Source organism: Primulina eburnea, chromosome 2, assembly GCF_022965805.1.
Source record: "Primulina eburnea isolate SZY01 chromosome 2, ASM2296580v1, whole genome shotgun sequence".
Taxonomy (NCBI): Eukaryota; Viridiplantae; Streptophyta; class Magnoliopsida; order Lamiales; family Gesneriaceae; genus Primulina; species Primulina eburnea.
This window is the reverse complement of record NC_133102.1, coordinates 1,598,001-1,621,451: the sequence shown is the minus strand read 5'-3', so window position 1 is coordinate 1,621,451 and position 23,451 is coordinate 1,598,001. Positions and strand designations below refer to the sequence as shown.

At 34.8% G+C, this 23,451-nt stretch overlaps 6 protein-coding genes across 11 annotated transcripts in view; 3 read left to right on the top strand and 3 right to left on the bottom strand.

The window, feature by feature from the left end:
• Positions 1 to 3,997, bottom strand: part of LOC140817560 (uncharacterized) — a 28,047-nt gene extending 24,050 nt beyond the window's left edge. For 2 of the 4 annotated variants that reach the window (XM_073177317.1, XM_073177323.1), the window contains exons 1-6: positions 3,791 to 3,987; positions 3,517 to 3,633; positions 2,800 to 2,957; positions 2,117 to 2,161; positions 447 to 525; positions 284 to 357 (exon numbers count right to left, since the gene is read on the bottom strand). In XM_073177317.1, the coding sequence (XP_073033418.1) occupies positions 284 to 357; positions 447 to 525; positions 2,117 to 2,161; positions 2,800 to 2,957; positions 3,517 to 3,633; positions 3,791 to 3,859 (542 nt within the window). In that variant the 5' untranslated portion in view covers positions 3,860 to 3,987. Of the gene's footprint in view, positions 1 to 283; positions 358 to 446; positions 526 to 2,116; positions 2,162 to 2,799; positions 2,958 to 3,516; positions 3,634 to 3,790 lie in introns of all 4 variants that reach the window. The other 2 variants (XM_073177337.1, XM_073177331.1) reach the window with 2 other exon arrangements.
• A 620-nt stretch (positions 3,998 to 4,617) lies between these two features.
• LOC140823979 (uncharacterized) lies at positions 4,618 to 5,001 on the bottom strand. Its single transcript, XM_073185584.1, has one exon. The coding sequence runs from the start codon at positions 4,999 to 5,001 to the stop codon at positions 4,618 to 4,620; it is 384 nt and encodes a 127-aa protein (XP_073041685.1).
• A 5,855-nt stretch (positions 5,002 to 10,856) lies between these two features.
• On the top strand, positions 10,857 to 13,254 carry LOC140817542 (uncharacterized). Its single transcript, XM_073177289.1, has 5 exons — positions 10,857 to 11,267; positions 11,482 to 11,582; positions 12,435 to 12,551; positions 12,633 to 12,734; positions 13,056 to 13,254. The coding sequence occupies exons 1-5, from the start codon at positions 11,018 to 11,020 to the stop codon at positions 13,224 to 13,226; spliced, it is 741 nt and encodes a 246-aa protein (XP_073033390.1). The 5' UTR covers positions 10,857 to 11,017; the 3' UTR covers positions 13,227 to 13,254.
• A 604-nt stretch (positions 13,255 to 13,858) lies between these two features.
• Positions 13,859 to 16,334, top strand: LOC140817546 (uncharacterized). 2 transcript variants are annotated; one of them, XM_073177301.1, is made up of 6 exons: positions 13,859 to 14,306; positions 14,791 to 14,888; positions 15,119 to 15,190; positions 15,285 to 15,409; positions 15,877 to 15,949; positions 16,057 to 16,334. In XM_073177301.1, the coding sequence occupies exons 1-6, from the start codon at positions 14,045 to 14,047 to the stop codon at positions 16,159 to 16,161; spliced, it is 735 nt and encodes a 244-aa protein (XP_073033402.1). In that variant the 5' UTR covers positions 13,859 to 14,044; the 3' UTR covers positions 16,162 to 16,334. The 2 variants fall into 2 exon arrangements, with proteins under 2 accessions (XP_073033402.1, XP_073033408.1); XM_073177307.1 differs by lacking the exon at positions 15,119 to 15,190.
• Positions 16,335 to 16,904: 570 nt separating this feature from the next.
• LOC140817528 (serine/threonine protein phosphatase 2A 57 kDa regulatory subunit B' beta isoform-like) lies at positions 16,905 to 20,701 on the top strand. 2 transcript variants are annotated; one of them, XR_012114795.1, is made up of 3 exons: positions 16,905 to 18,437; positions 19,276 to 19,679; positions 20,384 to 20,701. XR_012114795.1 is itself a non-coding variant. In XM_073177261.1 (2 exons), the coding sequence occupies exons 1-2, from the start codon at positions 17,265 to 17,267 to the stop codon at positions 19,582 to 19,584; spliced, it is 1,482 nt and encodes a 493-aa protein (XP_073033362.1). In that variant the 5' UTR covers positions 16,905 to 17,264; the 3' UTR covers positions 19,585 to 19,890. The 2 variants fall into 2 exon arrangements, 1 of the variants encoding a protein (XP_073033362.1); XM_073177261.1 differs by lacking the exon at positions 20,384 to 20,701 and having other exon boundaries at positions 19,276 to 19,890.
• Positions 20,702 to 20,791: 90 nt separating this feature from the next.
• LOC140817538 (small ribosomal subunit protein bS16m/bS16c-like) lies at positions 20,792 to 22,794 on the bottom strand. The gene is made up of 3 exons (XM_073177277.1): positions 22,548 to 22,794; positions 22,312 to 22,357; positions 20,792 to 21,192 (listed from the first exon to the last, which is right to left on the bottom strand). The coding sequence occupies exons 1-3, from the start codon at positions 22,678 to 22,680 to the stop codon at positions 20,952 to 20,954; spliced, it is 420 nt and encodes a 139-aa protein (XP_073033378.1). The 5' UTR covers positions 22,681 to 22,794; the 3' UTR covers positions 20,792 to 20,951.
• Between the last annotated feature and the right edge of the window lie 657 nt (positions 22,795 to 23,451).

Genomic DNA, 23,451 nt, shown 5'->3' with positions numbered 1-23,451 from the left:
CTGATGAATACATTATAAATGCGATGATGAGGCATAATTATATTAAATATGATTTCTCTCAAAATTCTGAGGCATTTTTAAATAAACTGAAAACTAGTTGCTCCATAAACATCAGTTACGTTACATCCTCAGAGGCAACAGATTACACCAGTCTTACAGCTCAAAGTAATGAGAATGTCAAACATAGTATCAGCATCACAGATTGAAACCTCAATGAATCATTGGAGGTATGTAGGCAAAGCATAGTTTTTATAGCACCATTAAATAGAGAAAAATGAACAACCTTAGAACATGGCCAGTATTGTCTGCAAGATATTTCTGCAAGTACATCATAATACACGACCAAGATCTGAATATCTGCCAACAACAACCAGACTTAAGCTTGTGCGTTTCAAAATATGAAATATAACAAACGGATAAATATGCCGACAGATTAATTTCAAGACCTGCTCAATTATCTCAGGATCCCTATCAGCACCACTTTCAAGAAGACTTTCAAAAGAATTAGCAATTCTTTGGAGAAAGCTGCAAGATATAAAGTATAAGAAACCATGAATTTGATATACTTGACAATATGCACATGACTTAGGCCAACTAACAAATCAAATACTATAGGCCAACTAACAAATCAAATACTATATAGCATAATGAGAGTAAAACTCAGTCGTGGACGATTTCTCTCTCCCTTTATTACCATGTGAATGTTCCAACCCACGCACTTCAACTAACTCGCTTATATCTGGACTTTCGGTGCAAATATCACATCTATATTATTACATGACTTACTCAACAGAAACTCCCAATTCCCATAAATTCTCAAGATAATCACCCTGACAGCCTGATCCACTTTCCATGACTATTACAAACTCAAACGCCTTGTATCTCTAACTAATTTCATGAGTTCTATTTATTCAAGGAGTATTACATGCTGCCTTTTAACAATTCTCCTTGATATAGATGTATGATCACATTTTTTGCACAAGTTTGTGCACAAACCAAGTCAACCTCTCAGCTTCATGACATGAGACGGAAGCTAACTCAGTACCAAATCAAAGCCAAGGTCAAGCTCGGAAAAGCAGGTATTAAGCTTGAAATCCTTTCAGCTTCTTTTTTATTGTGATACTGACATTAATCAATAATAAATAAACTTTTCAGTGGTAAACTTCAAAAATGAAGGAAAAAACAACGAAATGCATCTTAAGATCAACCATATGTTTTCAACCAGTAATCCAGTTGAAGTGAGCTTTTAGCTCTCAACCACACATGCGCACAATCACTCTCCATCCAAGAAGACTTCATAAGCACTCTTATTTTTTAAGCATATTTTCTGATGTCACAAACATGACATGACGGAAGTATAGATACAAAAAGTGTGGTGATTGTCTAGTAAAAGAAAGGAATCACACATCCCTTTGGAGCTTCAGAAAACCCTTACTTTAAGATATTTCATTACTCAACGGTTTCAATAAATGCCTTGATGTACATATAGTGCATTCCGTTCTACCCCAGTCTAATATACCTATCCTGCTGCAAAACTAGAAATAAAGCCACGGATCCTACTTTCAGGAGGGAAGTCTCCAGTAGACGCTCCAAGAACTCTGGCCATCTATGACTATATTGGAGTTTATCTTAAATTATAGCGACAATATACGCGTTACTTGGTATTTCCTTGCTCTGCAAAAGTAACACTTCAGTTTTTTTCTCATGTACCGTGGGCAGATGTATATTAGGTAGCACATAACAGGAAATAATTTAAGAAACCCGAAAAAATATTTGAAAAGACCATTTTTTAAAATCATGAAATTAGAGAAAAGATAACACTAAAAACAACAGTAGTTAATTTGAATTTTTTAGGTCAGAACATTATTTCAAGTAGGGATCCTGGTGCAGTTCGACAAATTTTTTCAAAGTTAAGAAAAAAGTTCAATTTCAACGGAAAAGTGAACCAAATGTCAAAAAGACATAGCATCTGAGACTGGCAGTGTCATCCCAAACGAAACTAAGTACAGGCATGTCACCAAATCATGCATAAGTGCAAATGGAAAGATAAATGAGCCCATATAAATACATAAAAGAACAAACAAGAATTAAAATAAAAAAAAAAACTAGAGCTCACGGTATGAAATCCTCCAGTAGATCTCTGGACAGAGCAGCAATCGACCTAAAATAATAAAATGGCCTCTATCAATAACATATTTCAAAAGTAACTCAGTGATCAAAGGATTAGAGTATCAAATATTGCATAAACATAATCAAGATACAATTTATAAGCCACCACAAGCTATTGTTAAAAGCAGCCTACAAAGCGAAGGAATGTCAACAAAGAGACAACTATGCAGCCTTTGTTTGAGGCATTGAGCAAAGGCAAAGATCATAGATGCATTACAATTAAAAAACAGTAAGGTGCAAAGCAATTTAATGCAAAAATAATCATAGTTTATAACTAGCAGCTAGCTAAAGTTCAGCTATCCATTATCCAAATTTAGGATGATCTATCAAAACTTACAATTATGAGAAAGTACACATGTACAGACCAACCAGAGATTGCTGGTAATTTTGTCCTCTTAAATTAAATATTAAAATGTTCTATGAAATTGAAGTACACAACAATAAAACCAGAAATTTACATTGAGGTTCACTGGTCCAGATGCAGGACGTATACGCTTCATCACATTGATGGAAAACTCAGATGCAGGTACAAATATGCAGTCACAGTAACCATGTAAAGGACGAGCTAATTAAGCATCCTCGATTCATCCAGCAATATTAACAATATATATTGGCAAGACAAAAAAATACCGTAGTATTGGTTCAAGTGACAGCCTTCCCTTCAGTTGCAATCTAGAAAGAAGACTTGTGATTATCAGTTCCTTGTGCAAGATAATTTGTGGTAGTGTTTGTACCAAGGGTAACATTTCCTCGTAAAATGATATAAAATCTTCCGCAGTGTTCAGTTCCTGCATGATATAAAGAAGTTCAGCACATGAAAAAACTAGTCAGCTCGAAGTGAAGATATTTATACATGCAGCTGAGAATAACTTATAAATAAAGACAAAAACTCTATAAATAGGTCTCACAGGTCAATTATCTCTTATTTGACCCGATATGTAAAAAAATATTAACTTTTATGCCAAAATTATTACTTTTATTGAAAAAATGTGTATATTCGACCCGTCCATAAAGTACAGATAATTCACAAGTACTATGATAAATGGGGAAAAACATATTTTAAATTTGTGGATTCAACGTTTAGTCCAGGCATTCCGGCTTACATCCAAAGATCCAACTTTGCATATATATTTTATTTACAAGAGTGATATACATTGATTACTCATCCATCAAACAAATTGGGAGTTGGGCTGAGATGAGACCCTCAGTTGGTCCAAGCACAACTTAAAACATGGGCTGAGCAACCGAACCATTCTCAGAAATAGCTCAACAAGAATACGGAAGCGGAGGAGAAGCATCCAGAAATTTTCACAAAAACATTCGAAATAAAGAAGGAGAATTACATACCCGGTACTCCACAAGGAAGTCAAGGAAAAACGATGAAATCGGTTCGCCTTTTAACGGGTCTAGACTTCTGTAAACATCTATATCGATTTCTTCTATTCTTTGCGAAAAAGTCTTGAACTGCAACCCATAAACAATTTTTTGTAAAAAAAGTGTTCCATATCCCCGCACAGAGTTGTGATCGCTCGCAAGCAAGCGAGAGTCACGAAATTCCAATCTCTCTGAAAATCACCACTTCTGCATAAAAACAAACACGAATATGCAAATACGTGCTTACAACAAATCGGCGGCGACCACTGGAATTGTTGAGAGATTTTACAGCCAATGCATGTGAACTTGTGGCCATCTTAGTGTCGTCTGGGAGGCACCGGGAGATCCTGGGCTTTAAGAATTTGATAGGGTTTATAAACTTCGATAGAATTCGGGGAAAACAATGTTAAACAAGTCGATTATCGGCTGTGCTGCTATCTTTAGGTGTTTAATGTTGGGAAATCTTGGATTGCTTAAAATTTTGGATTCGATTTAGACGTAGAATCGGATCCATGCATTTAGAATTTGACGACGTGTTTGTTTGAAATTTAAAAATAATATTTAAACATTATTTTTTTCAAGAATTTGAATTTAGAAATTTAAAATTTAATTAAATAATATTGATTGATTTTTACATAAATTATTTTTTAAAATATATCATTCACATTATAAAAAAAATATAATTTAAAATTCATCTTATCTTATGTTTCTCTATATAAATTTAATTCAATATTTGTGTTATATAAATCACGCAAACTTTTTTTTTTTAAATCCAACTAAGAAATATATTAATTCAAAGAAGAGTTATTACAATCAGAAATTAAAAACTCGGAAATAAACAAAGGAGCCTCATGGAAGGTGTGCGGACTAGCATAAGAAGTGGTCGCTTTTGCAAGGATATGAGCTACCACGTTCGCTTGTCGACGAACAAAATGGACCTTGTAATTTGGTTCTCTTGAAATAATGTAACAACACTATGTGATTATCGTTCCATTTCGCTACAATCCACATGGTTAGAGTTGATGGCCTCAGCTACGGATTTGGAATCTGTTTCGAAGATGACTTGTTGCAAATCTAAGGATGCAGCCCAAGAAAGAGCCTCAAGTAACGCCTTTGCTTCCGCTTCACGGACTTCGAATAGCCCTCGGTGACTATAGCTCCTGCACGGCTGCACATCATAAATTCCCCTGCCGAGTCGCGGATGATCGCAGCGCCTCCAATCTTATTTATCTCTTTGAAAATGGCCGCATCAACATTGCATTTCATGGATCCAGCAGGTAGCCGTGTCCAACGGAGGTTTGCTTCGTCTGGATTCATTGGATGTAATTGTGGTCGGGCCAACTGCCATTGCTGGAGAAGATCAGATGCTAGAGATAAATTGATGGTAGCTGCTCGATCCACTCCGTTCCAGAGCTTATCATTTCGGTAGTGCCAGATACTCCAAAGGGTCATGGCCATAGTGGTTTGCTCTTGTTCTGTACATTGATCCAAGCACTGGAAGAGCCAAGTCGGGAAAGATTGTGAGTTATTGGCGCAGGCATTCACAATGTGTGATAGATTTACCAGACTCCAACATGTTTTTGCATATGGGCAATCGATGAGGAGATGTCAAGTATCTAAAAAAACAAAACATGCCGGTCCATGAAAGCCGGCCTTATTTATTAATTGTAGAATTAAGGCCTAGTTCTTAATTAAGCCCATGTAGTTTTATTACTGAAAGCCTGTGATATAATCAAATTGTTACATAATTTTTCCAAATTCCGTCGTTAAAATTCTCGGAAAAAAAAATATTTTCAAAAGAGGTTTATATTTTTAATCTTGCAAAGACCGTAATTATGTTAATAATTGAGTTAAATATTTTTAATTAGAGTCCTGAAAATTTATAGATTCCAAAATTCAATGTTTAAGAAATTTTAATTTCGTCTTGAACTTGATTTGGACGAATGGATTTGATATGGGATTAAATTCTTTTAAGATGGTTTCAAATATTAATTTTGTGAGAGATCTATTTGACTTTACTCAATGAAATGTATTATTTTTTGTGTTAAGCGTTTTACATTTCGTCGTAGAAATGGGTCAAGTCGGCGTGTCTCATAAATATAGATCTGTAATATCATCACACAATAGACCTACTATTGAAATTGGAGAATGATTCCAAGATGAAAAGGATATATTTGAAATACACCACGTAACTACTGAAATTACAGTTGTTAATATAGAGTGAATTGAAATCCACTTCAAACTTATTAATTTAAAATAGTCAAATAATTTGAAATTCATCACTTAACTCACTCAAAAAATATATCATAAAATGGATTTTTGTGAATCAATGCAAGCCAACACAGTCTGAATCAGAGTAGTGAATTACTTTCAAACTCTCATCTCTTTTGAACATAAACATATATTATTTGGTCACTTTAATGTACACTCACTTTATTTGCAGCTTTCTAGTGGTCTAAGCAAATGCTAATTTCAATCACTAATTATGCAAATAACATTCCCTGTATCGTACGAGTCGATACTAGTATGTATATAAAAGTAGAATTTTTGTTAAAATTAACAATTTCGAACCATACAATGAATAATTACATTGTATCAAATATTATCAGGGAAAATGATTTTTATAGTCTATTAACAAGTCCATATTTTGGTTTTGGTTCATTAATTTTCAAAGTTTGATTTTTGTATACTAATTTTTAATTTTATATTATTTTGGCTCAACTACTGACATAACAAATTGACAAATCAATATTTTTCGGTGTTGTGTCATAAATTCCAGCATCACATCATAAACTTGACCAAAATAACCACAAAATTAAAAGTTAATGTATCATAACCAAAAAAATGAAAAGTTAATGAACCCAAAAAAAAAAAAATCGAATAACAATAAGGAACTATACATTGAATGATTATATTAGTATTTACACATCTTTTTAGTTCATTAAATAAATAAATAAATATTATCAATAAAAAATAAAAAATAATTATTAAAAAAATCGAATGTAATGATAAGGTATCAGTTTGATATGAGAAGATTGTTTTCTCAATTAACAATATTATCTCAAATGATATAAAATTATTTACATAATAACATTAAAAATTTAAAATATTAATTACATTTTATAAATAATTTTAAATAATTATTTAAACTCTTATACTTATTAATTATAATCACTATATATATCATTAATAACACTTCAAGCACTGGTGAGATATTAGTAAACTATAAAAAAAAAAGACTTTTGGAAGTATATTAATATTTTTCCATCACAGTCTCGGCTCTCCCAAGCTGGCATGTCCATGGTTACAATTTCACGTGCGGTACACGAGCACACATGCATGCATCTTCTCCTCTCCAACACGTAATATTAATTTCTAGAACCCTCTAGCTACCTCCCATCTTCAATGTCTAACAATGTAATTAATCATCACCTAGCTGTTATATACACATAGTGGATGAACCCCTCAGAATGAGAACTGTATCTGCCTCAGAGCATCAGCCATGGAGATTTCCTCAGAACCTTTATCACGGCAGTGGTAGAAAACTCTTCTGAAATATTTGCAAGTGGGTTGCTTAACGTACGTACGTACGTATTTTGTGACAGGCTCGATGCATGGACAAATTCAGTTGATTGGAATTACCCAGATTTACAGCCGAAACTTGCATGCAGACCATGTTTCTATTTTACAACTTTTGTAATTACCGCACACTGCATGCTTTTGTTTGATTGATAATGGCCCTGCAGGGACACCAAAGACGACTAGGAAGTTGGAAAGTGTGCATGCCAGCCAACAAGTGGACAATTTGGAAATATGTTGGGTTGCAGGAGATATATACACTGTTCTGTTCGACAGCCGGTTATATATAACATTAAAAAAAAATAATCTGATTTTATATTTTCCTAGCTACATATATTGGAAATAGAATCCTGAAACAGAAGTCAGATAAACGATGAAAAGAGACTTTTAATTGGAAGTATATTTTTCCCTTGATTTCTACAACAGTTTTCCAAGCTGGCATGTCCACGAGTACAACTTCACGTGCCTGTTTATGTACAACATGTCTATAAGTAAGCACAGCGCGTCTTGTGTAATTACCACTATAACTTTATAGCTAAACTAACACAGTCACCGCCATATGCCTGCGCGTGTATATATATATGTGGGGGCATGCCTGTGTATAAACATATTAGCCAAGAACTGCTACGTACTACACTTGGATTGCTTTGTTCTTCTGCATTTGCACCTGCACCTCCCATCCGATCCATACGGCAATGGTATAACATGGGAGGTGCAGATGCCGGTGCAGATGAAAATTGCATCTTAATTCATGTACATTCTTGAATTTTATCAACCTGGAAACCGTAGAAGAGCCGTAATATATATTTTACGATTTCCTATTAATTACTGATCATATATCAGATCGAGAAACTTAAAAATTTGGTACCCATATACACACACATATGTGTATCTAATTAACAATCTTCTTCTACATGAAAATTTATATGACTTTTTGGGTGGCTTTCGACATTATATCTACTCTTTTTCTACCATGAAATTCTTCTCGATGCCAAGGCAAGACTGATTTATTGTTCTGCATCCCTGTTAAATCTATATATTTTCTTACTTCTGATCTGGAAAACTCGACTCGATCAGTAATATCATTTTTTTTCCTTTCTTTAATTGTATGTATATATTATAATTTCAACAACGTTAATCTAATTATGTTCTTGAAAATTTTTAAAATATTTTCGGACTTGTAAAAAACTGTGTAAATTATAGGTTAATAGGTTGTTTTAGATATATCAACTTCAAAATTTGAACCCATGGAACACACACTAATAGAAAATTGGCTTTTTCCTTCCTCATTAGTTACTTTGGAGAAGAACATTAGGAAAAGAACTACTGTGGAAGAGGGAGATGAAGATTAATCTAGAGATAAGTGATGAAGAAGATGAAAATTCGCTACCTTTTGCATGTTTCATTTGAAGAGAACCTTCTGTATATCATGTCATGACAAAGTACAAGCATTATTTCGGCGAGCATTGTGCATTGAAGGTAATATTATTTCACTTGCACTACTTTTGCTAATTTCCTGAAATTTTTATGGAGTTGAAAATTATGCGGAGTTGTGTGGTAGCAGTGTAGCACCCATGCCACCAAATTTATGCTTCTGTCAATTAGTTGATATTAAATGATTTACAATTATTTAAAAATTTAATTATTTGTGACCTCCATTTTTTTGGGGGTAAAGTTTCACTTTCACAATTTGATTTCTAGCTAAAAATTCTCATCGTTATCCGTTGAAAGGATTTCTAAATCGCGCTGATTGTGTTTTGCTGTAGAATCATGCTGGAACTAGAATACATTGGTTGTTTTGTTTGTTTTCATTCATCAATTTGTATCGAAGATTAAATGTTTTTAAGCTCTTGTAAGATTGTCTTATACGGTTAAACATCAAAGTACAATTGTTAATTACTAGTTTATTAGCATCAGTGTTTCTTTTTTGTGTTCTACAGTTGAAGTTTGCTTGCTGTCACCAGTGCATATGCGAACAACAAAAAGCAAGAAATGTGTATATGGACAGAGGATATATACAGTATACTGGCTTAAGACAACAAGAATTAATGTCTCCATTACTTTTCAATGTATCAGAAGAATGTCCATGAACAGTAAGCTGTCTCAGTTGCTTTGGTATCAGAAGTCTACTGTACATGTTAATTGATAATTCTAAACAGTATATCAGTTCCTGTGATTTTTCTTCCTATGTCTTGACCTTTTTTGTCATTTGCTCGTATTAATGAATTCATTTTCAACATCAGATTGTAAAGGAGTTGGAATTTACATATTGGCAAGAAAGAAGGGTTGCAACTGGCCATGAACGGATGAGACTGCATGAAGCTCAAAGAAATAAAACAAGATCGGTACGTATTATGAAGCGATGAGGAGGAAGGATGAGGATGTGAATCTAAAGAACGGAAGTTAATTAAGTTGGTTAATTCATCGGGGCTTTTTACAAGATTATGCAAAAAAATACCGTGATTTATTGTAAAAGTTTCATGACTTGTATTTCGATCTCATATTTTGGGTTAAATTTTTTACTTTTTTGGCCATATTTTGGATGAGGACAAAAATTTGTGTGAGACGGTCTTACGGATCGGGTCATATTTGTGAGACGGATCTTTTATTTGGGTCATCCATGAAAAAATATTATTTTTTATGCTAAGAGTATTACTTTTTATCGTGAATATTGATAGGATTGACCCGTCTCTCTAAATTAGTGCAGTAGTAATCAACAATTATTTTGTTAATTAAATTATACTAAAGCAAACTATTGTCTATTATTTCTACAGCATAAATGAATTATGAAGTAATAAAACCGATATACTTCGATAAATTCAAATTGAGGCGAAGTAAAAACTAATCTATTCTGGTAATTAGATACTTTCCACTTCGGTTAATATCTGAAGTGAAAAATCGTTTTTTCACATAGTGATATTTTGGTCCGCAAGAGTACTACTGTCGTGTGGATAATTGATATGGTTATTATCCCCTATTGATTCAAGGATCGAAATCCTTGAAATTGAAAATATAATATTTATTTGATTAAAATTTGATGAGTAATTATTTTATTTTTAAATATTATTTAAAATTTTTAAGTAAATTTTCAAGACTATTTCGTAAACAATGGGGAAAAAAAAAATCATGTAAGATGATATTTTGAAAGGTAAATGTAATTCTCATTAATAAAAAAATAATTAAGACATATACAAAATAGTCCGGACATATCTAGGCGATACAATAATCATAGAGACAGGAAATCTAGGCTATATACAACCCAATCTAACTAGTCTACCAACCGGAAGGAGCAAGGTCCACTTTCAAATGGATCCAATCGAGTAGTCACTATATAAATTTCATTTTTTTATTAATTTTTATTTATTTATACGACGATGATGTGATATTTACGTATACAACAACATATTAAGACTATGATAAAATTTAAATTACCAAAAAATGTATATGAAAATGGAAATATTGGGTTTTGTAAGACTGATCGATCTATCGGTATCTACTATAAAAAAAAATAAAAATTTTAATATAAAAATTAATGTTTTTTATATATTGAAAGAAAATTTTTTAAAAAAATTTAAAAGGGATAAAGACTGAAGAATCAAATATGGGAATTAAATTAAAATGGAAAAAAAAGGAAGAAAGAGAGAAGCAATTATCCCATATGTCAAAGCGTAGACGTGGCAAGTGCCGCTTGCTTTCCACCACCAATGTAGTAATAAAGCGTCTTATTTTCCCCGGAAAAACATGTGGCCTCTGACTCTCTTTCATTTTCCTTATTCCTTCTGCAGATCATCGCCAAGATTCCGCCCGTCTCGTTCCATTTTCTTGACTTTCATTCCTTTATCGTCTTGTAATTCTCCCACATCCCACTAAATTAACTATCAAGGAGTAATCAACAATGGCGGAATCGTCCACCCTTTGTGTTTCATTCTTTTCTTCATCTGTTCCTTTTTGTGGCGAACCCATGTCCTTGACCTTTTCCTTTCATTCCACTTCTCTCCCACGTCGGAGATTTCCTTTCCAAATCCATCGCCACCAATCATCACCGCGCCGGTTCGTCGCCAGGGCAGCTGGGTCGGGGTATTTTACGGACGACGATGATTCCTTTGGAATGTACCCCTGGCAGAATTCTGACACCGCTGATTCTTGTATCCCCCATTTTCGCCTCTTAATATATGAATTTGTTCATTTGGTTTTCAAAAAGAATCTGAATCAGCATGTGCTTGTAAATTGTAATTTACATGCATGTGGCATGCGGATTTGATTGACAAATTTGATTTTCATGTGTATAGGGATGAAATTTTGATGGGACTTGTTTATACTTTTTTTGGGGGGTTTTGATTTTTGCTGTTTTCTTGGCAGCTATTGAGTGGATTCCGGAGGAGAGAGTTACTTTATTTACTGCCGATGGGCTGATCCAAATTGGGGGAAAACTTGTCCCGCGCCGAGTTTCTTCTTCTGATGTATGGTTTTGTGTGCTTGAATTACTCGATTTATTGTCGTTGAGCTGTTGATTGAATCGCTTCATAGTTTAACTCTTTCGGGAACCAATTCTGGATTTTTTTTTTTTGAGAATTTGGGGGAAGAGTGCTGTGTGTATCTTATTAATATGTACTTAAAATACAATTGTTTCTTTAATGTGTGCACACTGAAATCTACAACAAACACATGGATCTAACATTTTGAATGATTAAGAAGATCCTTTATTCTTTACGTCTAAATTCATTTCAGTAATATATGCTTAAGAATTAGGCTAATAAGACTTCCAACAATAATGAATTTTGTATTTCCAGCATTTTGTCTCGATGTTTAATCACGATAACAAGGTTTATAGCTTTGAAATTTGTTTATAAACTAAATTCAATACTAATTTGGCTGTCTACCTTGTGCTTTCAGTTAATTCTATAGTAGTTCATTGCTCTGTGGTCGTACTTCATGTGTGGCTGAAAAGCATTCTTTAAATATGGATTTACCCTAGTTATGATTCTGTTTCTAACAAGTTAGAGATCCTTTTGTTCTGAATTTTTAGTTGGTTTAGTTCTATTCTTTCCCCTTGTTTTGAAGTAATTTGTATGCTTGTTTAGTTTGCAGAATAACTTCAAGAATAAGAAGTATCCATTGGTTGTAGTTCATGATGTGCTCGATTAAATACGACGTCTGCAGTATAATAATAGCATATACTGGGGGCTGTTTGTAAATATCTCGGCAACAACATAGCTTTTTTCGAATATTTATTTATTTTATTTTTCTACGACCTTTGAACCCTCTATTTCTCAATGAAGACAAATGATTAGCTGTATGCTCTTGGCACGCAGAAGAAGCAAGTGAAGGCCAAATTATCTCAAAGGTACCAGCGGTTTCAAGAGAGCAACTACATGGATCCAAAACAAAGCCTCTGCCTTGGTGCTTTATTTGATATAGCGGCAACAAATGTATATCTTTTCCCTTTTACTTGGCATATTGTCGTTGTTACAGCAACATTCTGTTAACTTATGAGAAGTGATCAATGTTAGGGACTTGATGTGGGTAGACGCCTTTGTATTCTTGGGTTTTGCCGTTCGATTGAAATGCTTTGTGATGTTGTGGAAGATACTGTTTTGGAGCATGGTGGGGAGGTACTTGTTCTATACTTTGACCCATATCTGTAAATATCTGATGGAATATGTCACCTCTATAATCCCTCCAGTCCCATTAATTTTGATGAAATGGGCGGCTTACTGCAACACTTGGTTCTTCTGATCTTCCCTCCGGGTTCTTCCTTCTTTGGTACAAATCTTGTGACTGTGTGTATGAGTCAACATTTTCATTGGCCAATCCAATAATCTTGTGATGAGGAGTGATTCAGTGTTCGGCAAAACATATAATTTTGTGAAAAACAACACACGAATTTTTTCAGTTTAAAGGGTGGTACTAATTGTGCTACTGTTGAAACTCAGGTTGTGACAGCGAGAAAAGCTAGCAAAGAAGGGCTTAACGAAAAGCTAACAATGACTGTTGCGGTGCCACTGCTATGGGGAGTGCCTCCAGCCTCAGAGACTCTTCGTCTTGCAGTCAGGAGTGGAGGTGGGATCGTGGACAAGGTCTTCTGGCAATGGGATTTCTTATAAATAACTGAACTTATGGCTCTCAAAGTCTGACCATTATTGCCGCTTATGTAAATACTTTATTACTTTTTTTTTTGTAATATGTACAAAATTATTGGAATATGATCAATTGTATGTACCCATAACCCATGCATAATTGTTAATATAACTTCTCTCTACCTTAGTAGACCAATAATGTATTTATATAGCTACCTCACTTTCTGCGTGAAATGTGAATCAAATTTCTTTATTAGTATTGGCGTCTATAGCTTTTCAGAGCTTTGGGGAGCATGTCTACCATTTGAATAATTCGTGGGAGTAAGTACATTGAGGCGCGCTTTACAGTAAGATACAACTAGACTTCTTGAAAATTCAAGAAAACAAAGTCCTTTGTATGTGGAATAATATGCACGAAATAACACTTGCTTTTCTAAATAATTCGGTTTGTTGGACGCTCCTACCAGATGGACCATACTCTTTGGGACACGGTAGGATCAGTCACAGTTGAAGAATAGTTGGCTGTGCCTTCCTTTCCTTTTAGTTGGCACTAGTTTAAATTTGTGATACATTTCGGTTTTGTTTTAATTTTTAAAAATAACATTTATATTTATTTTATCCAAACATATGATATTGCCAACGTTTGATTCCATCTTGTCTGTAAAATTTCCGGTGAAGAAAATAGAATCGTGTCTCCTTTCTTGCCTAATGCCTATCCCACATCTTCCCAACCTCTTCCTAAACTTACAAAAAATCCCCAAAAGATATGAAAATTAAAATTATTCCAACGAAACCAAGAGGGAAATAGTACATTGCAGTTTCCTTAATCCTTGATTGTACCGATAATGGCTGCGGTAAATGCCTCTTGTGTTTCTTTTACACCAGTGTCATCTTCTTCTCCTATGCTTCTCAGTTCAAATTTCACCACCTTCCCATCAAACTTTTCTTCCCGACCACTCTCCGCCACTGTAAAAAGAAGGATTCTTTTGGATTCTCTTTCTGCTATCAACATTGAGCGCAGTGTTTGTCAAACTGTAGAGTCCACTGGAACCCAATTGCATTCGTTCTCCCCTTTGCCTTTACTGGTTTTAGCTGCTCTTCCAGGCGGTAAAGCTGCTACATTCACGTTTGGGAAATAATTTAATTTGTGGATTTATCGTACATTTTTGTGTGTGCGTCAAGGGTCGAGTAATTTTTTAGTAGATTTCTTTAAACAGATTAATACTAGGTTTAGCCTTTTAATGCAGCCATGTCGTTTTCTTTTGTTTCAGGATTATCTTTACTGAAAGCTATTGACTAATTCTCATCCTTCTTATACTTTGAAAAATGAAAGCTGTATCTTTGCTCAAGGATTTTATAATCTGTTTGTAGTAAAGGAACTAGCTTTGGTCTGAATCACATCGAAAAGGAGATTGACTAATGAAATAGAATAACGAAGTTAGTACAAAAGTTATTTATTCTTTTATGTTTACCTGCTCTGTGTAATCAGTAATGGGGCAATTTTTGTTTAATCCATGTATCATAGTACAGGCAAAAATCTTTTCATATGTTTGCACTTGCATTAGTCTTGATTTTGGTCATTATTTCTAAGCTGCAACTGTAACATCTGTCTTTGGCCCTTTGGTCGAACTTGTGAAGTTATGGAATCTTCCCGACTGGCTAATCCATTGGGGTCACCCTGGTAACATGGTACGTTCCATTCCCTCTGATTTTTGAAACTCTGCAGTGCAATATCTTGAGTAGTTGGTAAATGTAGGATTCCATTAAAAGCAAGAAAATATTGATTCCACTATAAAAAAAATTGATAAGAAACTCGAACTAATAAATGAATAGAATTGAACATTCAATGAAAATCGGAATCATAATCTTGAATGGCTCTTTACCCGTCTCTTCATAGTGCATTTCACATACTTTTGTAGGCTGTTGTGCTGTTTGCCATGGGAGGATATGGGACATATTTGGGTTTTCGTATTCGTTTCTCAGACAATGTGGTAATACGTTATTATATAAAACTAAATATCAACAATTTTCTTACTTTATTTAGTTATCATTAGTTTGCATTGAAGTTTCTTCATGCTTATTCAGGAAGAAAAGGCTAAGGCCAAAGCTTTGCATCCTAATCTTCTTGGAGGAATGTTCTTCTTCTTTGCTCTAGGAGCTACTGGTGGGATCACGTCTCTTCTCACTTCAGATAAATCCATTTTTGAAAGGTATTCATCAATTCCCGATCCATTTATCAAATTGCTGGAGCCTCATATTTGATTGTCACGCATGTTTGGAAAGTAGTACCTTTTACTCTCAAAAGTTGAACTTGCAAATGCATTACCTTCTCGGAAAATACAAGTGTGACAGACAGGGTAATCGATAATAATAGCCTTATTCTGGGTAAAATACAGTAAATGTTCCGGTGGGTTCTCCCAGTTCTAATGATCAATAATGAAATCGAGGAATCCATCTCAATCCAAAGGGGGGAGAAATAGCTTTGCTCACAAAGTTCCAACCATCATAAGATGGTCACAAGTTCAGCTAGAATATCGGAGCCAACTCCTGTACAATCCCAAAATGGCAAAATAACATTTCTTATTTGAACTCGAATAATACCACAACAGAAGGCTAAAACACTCCAAAAACCTGAAACTATTACCGATTATGACTCCGATCATTTTGTATCCTGCAGTCCTCATGCTGTGACAGGTTTCATAGGACTCACTCTTTTGACAGTTCAGACAATACTACCAGCATTGTTTGAGGTAAAACCAAGATGGGATTATATTTAGTTCATTTGGAATTTTCAAGATTCATTTTTCCTTGGTTACATATAGTGTGTATGATTCTGGGATTTGTTTGTTTTGTACAGGGGAATCCGGGATTGCGAAATGTTCATGGAATATTGGGCAGTGGGATTATGACATTGTTCCTAGTTCATGCCGCGCTTGGGCTTCAACTCGGCCTCAGTTACTAATCCCTTGTGATCAAAGGAGTCTTTGCAGGAGATTCTTTCATATTTTTATTTTTTTTGCTTTTCCGGTCTGTTTTTACTCTATTTATTTATAGTTTACACATCCGAATTCGACAGAGATGGACAACACTATCTTAAAAATAGTACGAACATTTCATATGTATTAATTTTGGATCTTTAACAGGTTCACCCAAATCCCTTTTTTTATGTAGAACGAGAAACAAGAACGTTAAAACAAGAAATTGGACCTATCTCTCTTGCAATCTAAGTAACTTAGATTCTTGGGATTTCTCTACGTACACTTAAGTTTTGATTTAAAGTTGTGGGTAAAAACTTGTGTGAGACAGTTTCACGGATCGTATTTTGTGAGATAGATATCTTATTTGAGTCATCCATAAAAAAATATTACTTTTTATGTTAAGAGTTTTATTTTTTATTGTGAATATCAGTAAGGTTGACCGTCTTACAGATAAAAATTCGTGAAATCGTCTTACAAGACACGTAATCAAAAATTGTGATAGTACGATTTTCATGCTAAATTACTTATATCGATTGATACGATTCATTATGTCTCTATCAATTCAATATTATATTCGATCACATATCAGTTCACCTAATGCATTTATGTTTAATATACTTTAAAATTTGAATTTTATAATAAAAATAATTTATAAAATATAATATCTATAAACATTATCCTCATCAATTCAATAATATATTGTAATAATTTCGAAAAGGTCAGATGTACTTGGCATCGATGATCATTCCTTCCTTTATTATCCCCACTTTGGTGCTCCATCTCTCCTTCACAAATATTTGTATATAAGAATAAAATATATCTTCTTTCTTCTATCGCCGGAATGTTCCTACCGCCGGCGACTCGCCGTTATCGGCTTCGCCTTACATTCGTTTCCTCCGGCTTCTACCGTAGATCCGTTCCATATAATTAACATTTTTACTTCTTTTTTTTGCTTCTTCTGCCATTATTAATCATTGTGGGATATTGTGCGCGTTGTTGTTATCTGTAATTTTGAATTTTATAAAATATGGATGAGCAAATGTTTTGTAAAGGGTTAGGGTTTTGATTGTGAATCGTGGGGGCGAGAATGTTTAATAAGATAATGAAGAGGGGACACCGAAAGGTGGCCAAATCGGATGCTGATTATGGTTATATGCCACCGAATCGGAGCTCTGGATCCGTTTCTACGTCTGATGTTGTCATCAACCACGCTTCTCGAAGTGGGGGGGCAGTTTCGAATTCACATCTGCCTCAGCATGTAGCTTCTGCTGAAGTTGTGTCTCCTCCTCTTCCTTACACGGGTACCGTTGAGAATCTACCTATGTTTAGAGATGTTATGGTTGCCGAGCGTCAGAATTTGTTTCTGCGGAAACTGCAAATCTGCTGCTTCTGTTTTGATTTCTCAGAGACCTTAAAGATGGTGAGGGAAAAGGAGATTAAAAGGCAGGCTCTTGCAGAGCTCGTGGATTTTATTCAATCTGGATCAGGTAAAATAACTGAATCTAATCAAGAGGAGATGGTTAAAATGATATCTGTGAATATATTCCGTTGCTTGCCCCCGGCCTCCCATGAAAATACGGGATCTGAGACTATAGACCCAGAGGAGGAGCCGTATCTTGAGCCTTCTTGGCCGCATTTACAACTAGTTTATGAGCTTCTCCTGCGCTACGTGGTTTCTTCGGATACAGATACAAAAGTTGCCAAGCGTTACATTGATCATTCCTTTGTTTTGAAGTTGCTCGAGTTGTTTGATTCTGAAGACCCAAGGGAGAGGGAGTATTTGAAAACGATTCTGCATAGAATATATGGGAAATTCATGGTACACAGGCCCTTTATTAGGAAGGCGATAAACAATATCTTTTATAGGTTTATATATGAGACAGAGAGGCACAATGGGGTCGCCGAACTCTTGGAGATACTTGGGAGTATAGTTAATGGGTTTGCCTTGCCAATGAAGGAGGAGCACAAGCTGTTTTTAGTCCGGGCTTTGATACCACTCCACAAGCCTAAGCCGGTAGCAATGTATCATCAGCAGTTGTCTTATTGCATCACGCAGTTTGTGGAAAAGGACTATAAGTTGGCAGATACCGTGATAAGGGGCTTACTGAAATACTGGCCAGTCACCAACTGCCAAAAGGAGGTTCTCTTTCTAGGGGAACTCGAGGAAGTGCTGGAGGCAACACAGGCTGCAGAATTTCAGCGCTGTATGGTCCCTCTTTTCCGACAGATTGCTCGTTGCCTCAACAGCTCCCATTTTCAGGTGCTAGAAATTTACAGAGATAATTGTCTTGTGATAAACTGCGCAGAGCTCTCAGTTCTAGTTTTATATGATTTATTTTCTTTTATTTGTATGATGTTTAAGTTTTTTAGTTTGTTTTTGTTCGTAGCTTGTTTAATGCTGCTGAGAATAGATTGATGGTTTCCGTGGAATGTTTGTTACAATAACCTTAACTACCGAGTTTATCATGTTAGTTAGAGTATATCAGCATCTATAATATGTTATTTTGTTCTGAACCTTTTCGATATTCTAAAAATCGAATTTAATTTTTAAGAGAGATGTCCATATTTTTGTAGTTTTCTTTTCATACGTGTACTCTCTCTTACCACAGGCAAAACACAAATGACGGAATTTGAAATCAGATAGTTCATCCTCTTTTCCTAATTTAAGCTATCTAGTTTTATCAAATTGTTTTATTAAGAGGGAGGAATAAACTAGTTAAGTATTTTATAGAAAAATTCTCTCACTGATTAGGAACCTGAAAATACGTATGCATTCAATTATGATTTCTATCTTCTTGTTGACCTTTAATAGTTCGATACTCCCACGAACTTATAAACTTCCAGTCCCTTTACCCAAAAACAATCGAGTCGTTTTTTGATGAGTAGGTATTTGTAAGCGGAGAGAAATCTGACAACATAGCTCTGGGAATGCAATTATACGCCCTGTACCAGATATATTTATGGAAAGAATGACCTTGTGTTCGATACCCGCGTATGCTAATAAATATGCTTGCTGAACCAAAGGCCATTTTTTGTTGACTGTCTTTTGGGTTGAAACTTCATTGGCATGCTATATCATTTGGTTGTAAATGTTGCAGGTTGCAGAACGAGCTCTCTTTCTATGGAATAACGAACATATCGTGGGATTGATTGCTCAAAATCGCAGTATTATTTTGCCAATAATCTTTGCGGCATTGGAAAAGAATATCCAGTCCCACTGGAACCCTGCAGTACACGGTCTAACTGTTAACATACGAAAAATGCTTGTGGAGATGGATGCCGAGTTATTTGAAGAGTGCCAGAGGCAGTATGCAGAGAGGGAGTCCAAAACCAGGGAACTGGAAGAACAACGGGAGTTAATGTGGCAACGATTGGCAGCAGCTGCTGCTCAAGGAGGCAGAAACTGACATTTTTATTGCTTATTGGTCATCATCGACGAAGAGTGGGATCTTGTGAAAGATGGATGAGTAAACCTTGGAGGTCTATTTTCTTGGCTTCAATGGTAATCATCTAAAAATATTTTGAATTAATCTTGAATTTTCCAAATTAATGACGCGGGCAAAGCAGCCGACAATGTGATTTTAGATGTGTTGTTTTGTCTTAAAATTTGCTGAAAATTAAGATTGGCTTGTTAAGTGCCTTGTATCTGTTATACATTCTTTGCATATGGTATTAGTTTTACTCTCATCATATATATTGTAGCTTTTGATGAGGATAATTAATTTCTTAAATTCTTACGTATGATTCGGTTCGAAGGTTTGATTGTTTGCGTCAGCGTCCATCAAAGTTTTTATTGGTAATTTTTTTTTGTTAATATATTTGACAGACATTTGCAAACTGCACATGAGTTGAGATTCCCTGGTGCTAATTTTATTTTAATTGAATCATTAAATCACCCACATGCGCGCATATATGTAAATATATGCCCGCACGCGCACACACACAAATATAAAAGCAAATGAGATGGCTGATTTGGCCATCCTCCATAGGCCAATGGCATCTGGCAGCCTGGCAGCAATTACTGCACATGATTCCTGTTGTCTATGCCCTAAACTTTTATTAGATTTTATTCTAAAATTGTCGCGTTCTTTAATCATTGCCAAGCCGATACCTCATTATTGAAGGATTACATTTAAAGTTGAGAGTTACTAAATTTATAATTTTTAGAAAAATATGTTTAAAGTTGAAAATAACTCCCTTGTGCAGCATATCCAGCCAATCTGGGGAACATGAGTTTCATTCAGCCACATGATCATGTGACCAAAGATATGATACACTCATGCATTCAGGCTTCAGACTCCCACCTTCGACGAGAAGCACTACATTCAAGAATCACATCCAAGCTCTTTCTTGAAGGCAAAACATTGTTCTTATCCAGCGAATCCTTCACATTCCTGAAATATCAATAACTTCAATATATTCCGTAAAAAAAAACTTCAATATTACTATTTCAAGAACAGAAGGAAATATAGATAATTTGGTTCCTGGTTGAATTTTTCACCCTGCAAAAGGCCCGTTATCATATTCTTTGATATGCTTTTTTGTTTATTATTTTCTACCGTACGAGTATGAATATATATTAGCTTTTAAGCATCAAGTCAATACAACAAAAGAAATCATGAAAACTTTATTACACGAATTTAATTTGTTCTGAAATCCACATATTAATAAAAAAAGCAAGGCAGGCTACTCGGCTTCTCCATATTACGTTCAAGGTTCAATTCATCACTGCAGGCCGCAAGAAATACTTTGAACAAAACTGGTGATTTACGTATCATGAAGAACTGGTAATTTCTTCCTGGTCAACTTCATTATCTTCAGGGACCAGGTCGGTTTCAGCACCTTCTGTTATTTCAGGTTTTATAATGCGCCCTGTCATTGGATCAACAGGGCGAGTATCTCGTGGGCCACCTTTTCGTCCCATTGCAAGCATTGGAGGTGGGGGTAACAAGCCAGATCGAAAGAGGAGGTGTTGAACAGGTTCCGAGGGTTGTGCGCCAACAGAAAGCCAGTACCTGCACAAGAAAGAGGAAGTCATACCCTTCATGGATTAAGCAAATTTTGGGACGGCAGTTCAAAATGTTCATGGTCACAAGCATGTCAAGTAAGAACTTCTTCTTTTTCAAACTAAGAGAATAAGAATTATATAACAGGAGCACATGTTAAATTTCAAATTATTCATGTACCTTAAAATGTACAACTCAAGAGAGGAAACTGATGAAAATTAGGAATTTATTTGGTAGTAAATCACACAGCTTTCAAAAGGAACGAGACAAGGATAAATTGTATGCCAATCAGGAACTTCCAATTTTCGGTCTTTTGTGTGACAATATAACTAAACAAAGAGCTAACAAAAACAGGTCAAAATGTATCTAACATGGCACATACTAATAAATAGCAAGGACGGTCTTCTCATAGTTATCAGCACGTTCATAAGGGAAGATAAATAAATGACCCGAGATTGAACCAGATGGTCAAGGACAGAATGGTGCTCTACAGAACATTGGCACTTAGGTAGAATAGCCGCAATATCCAGGAGGTAAAAATCCAGTATGGTGGAATAGATTGATAGATCAATCTAGTATGGACTTCATACATGTACGCAGTTCCACATCATTCATATAAAGAAAAATGGGCAATGAACTCATGAAGCAATCTTTTCATGTTTGTGTTTCATCACTAATGGCTCATCATCAAATCTTCAATTAAGTCGTATAAAGTAGCAAAAATTTAAGATGACAGTATGCCAGTGAATGTCAGTAAATAAATGCATATATATACATCATTTATCCACAGCGGGTGATAAAGAGAAATGGAATGAAAGGATGCTCTGTAAACTATATTAAAACATTGATGCAGTTCAATATTCAGGAAATCTACAGCTTATCCTTCATGTAATAGATAGTTCCCCACAGGCATTGATAAACAGATGATCCTATAAATTTCACAATATAATTTCACAAAGGCATACCTCAACACATATTCAAAGCATAAACAATAATATATCCGACCAAGATAAACTCTTAACGCAAACCATGGATAAACCCCAATTCAAAAACACATTTCTCAGATTCAGCATTTCTCAAAAATTAATCTCCCTCCCGCGAACTCAAACTAAATTTGAAACCACTTACTTCACTCTATCAAAATTAAGACCCATTCTTTTACCGCCATCCTGACCTGCATGATACCATAAAATTCAGAAAGAATCGTACATCTTTTTTTAATAAAAAAACTAGAGTACCAATTGCAGTTAGATTCCAGATAAGATGATACGAAATTAAAATCTGCTGATGGAACTAAATTACAATTCGAAACAAATTGATTTAAAATTGGTAAAATATTACTTGTGGATGGGGTAATGAGTTACCAGGAAGAGGGTTGTAGTAGCCCAAGACTTCCAAATGCTTTCCATCTCTAGGGGATCGGCTATCAGCGGCCATTACTCTGTAAAATGGCTTGTTACGGCATCCCAGCCGAGAAAGCCGTAAACGCACCACCATTGTCTCTGTCTCCTCCTCCGATTTGCCTAGGGCTTTGGGAGTCTTAATCAAATTTTACTGGTCCTCCTTTTGGGGGTAATTTTACTGGTCATAACCATGTAACAAAACGGCATCGTTTTTAATGCGACGTATGGAAGGAAGAACACCATATGAAATTTAAAGGTCAATTTTTGGGGAATTTCTTTTAGTTCATAAATGTTGCCAAATAAGTGTAAATATTTTATCTTAAAAATGGTTGTGCACATGTTCAAAAAAAATAAATAAATAAATGGTTGTGCACTAAGAAAAGTTTTGTAATTACAATATTATAATAATTTATTCAAAAAAAAAACTATCTAAAAAAAATTAAACTTATAAAATATTTTTATACAAATGACACTATTTGGCTCTGGTAAGTCCGTCATTGGATTCGAGCTTGATAGTGTCCAACGATATTTACTATCAAAATATGTTTCATAAATTACATAAATATTCATAGTAGGTGTACAACATTTTTTATATAACAATATGGATGGTTTCATTCTTCTTTTCTTTTATGTTAAAATAAAATCAAATTGAACTAATCTCAACGTTTAGTCAGTAATTGCGTGAAGTCGGATGTTTATATATGAGAGATCCAAAATGATTACTTGAAAATATTTTGCAAATTTATAAAAGACTGCTCGATTCTATGAATTTGTAAAAGACTGTTAGATGCTTCGAGAGGAAAAATTTTGACATGGTAAGAGTACTAACGGTTAAATCTATACAAAACATTAAAAATATGATACT

Bases quoted from the DNA above. Each gene is read 5' to 3' on its own strand.
- LOC140823979 (XM_073185584.1), bottom strand. From the start codon at position 5,001: ATGGCCATGACCCTTTGGAGTATCTGGCACTACCGAAATGATAAGCTC.
- LOC140817528 (XM_073177261.1), top strand. From the start codon at position 17,265: ATGTTTAATAAGATAATGAAGAGGGGACACCGAAAGGTGGCCAAATCG. The intron at 18,438-19,275 runs GTGCTAGAAATT...TAAATGTTGCAG, and splicing joins TCAACAGCTCCCATTTTCAG to GTTGCAGAACGAGCTCTCTT.
- LOC140817542 (XM_073177289.1), top strand. From the start codon at position 11,018: ATGGCGGAATCGTCCACCCTTTGTGTTTCATTCTTTTCTTCATCTGTT. The intron at 12,552-12,632 runs GTATATCTTTTC...GATCAATGTTAG, and splicing joins TTGATATAGCGGCAACAAAT to GGACTTGATGTGGGTAGACG. The intron at 12,735-13,055 runs GTACTTGTTCTA...GTTGAAACTCAG, and splicing joins TTTTGGAGCATGGTGGGGAG to GTTGTGACAGCGAGAAAAGC.
- LOC140817546 (XM_073177301.1), top strand. From the start codon at position 14,045: ATGGCTGCGGTAAATGCCTCTTGTGTTTCTTTTACACCAGTGTCATCT. The intron at 15,191-15,284 runs GTAATACGTTAT...ATGCTTATTCAG, and splicing joins TTCGTTTCTCAGACAATGTG to GAAGAAAAGGCTAAGGCCAA. The intron at 15,410-15,876 runs GTATTCATCAAT...TGTATCCTGCAG, and splicing joins GATAAATCCATTTTTGAAAG to TCCTCATGCTGTGACAGGTT.
- LOC140817538 (XM_073177277.1), bottom strand. From the start codon at position 22,680: ATGGTGGTGCGTTTACGGCTTTCTCGGCTGGGATGCCGTAACAAGCCA. The intron at 22,358-22,547 runs GTAACTCATTAC...GGTATCATGCAG, and splicing joins CTACTACAACCCTCTTCCTG to GTCAGGATGGCGGTAAAAGA. The intron at 21,193-22,311 runs GTAAGTGGTTTC...TTTCTTGTGCAG, and splicing joins CTTAATTTTGATAGAGTGAA to GTACTGGCTTTCTGTTGGCG.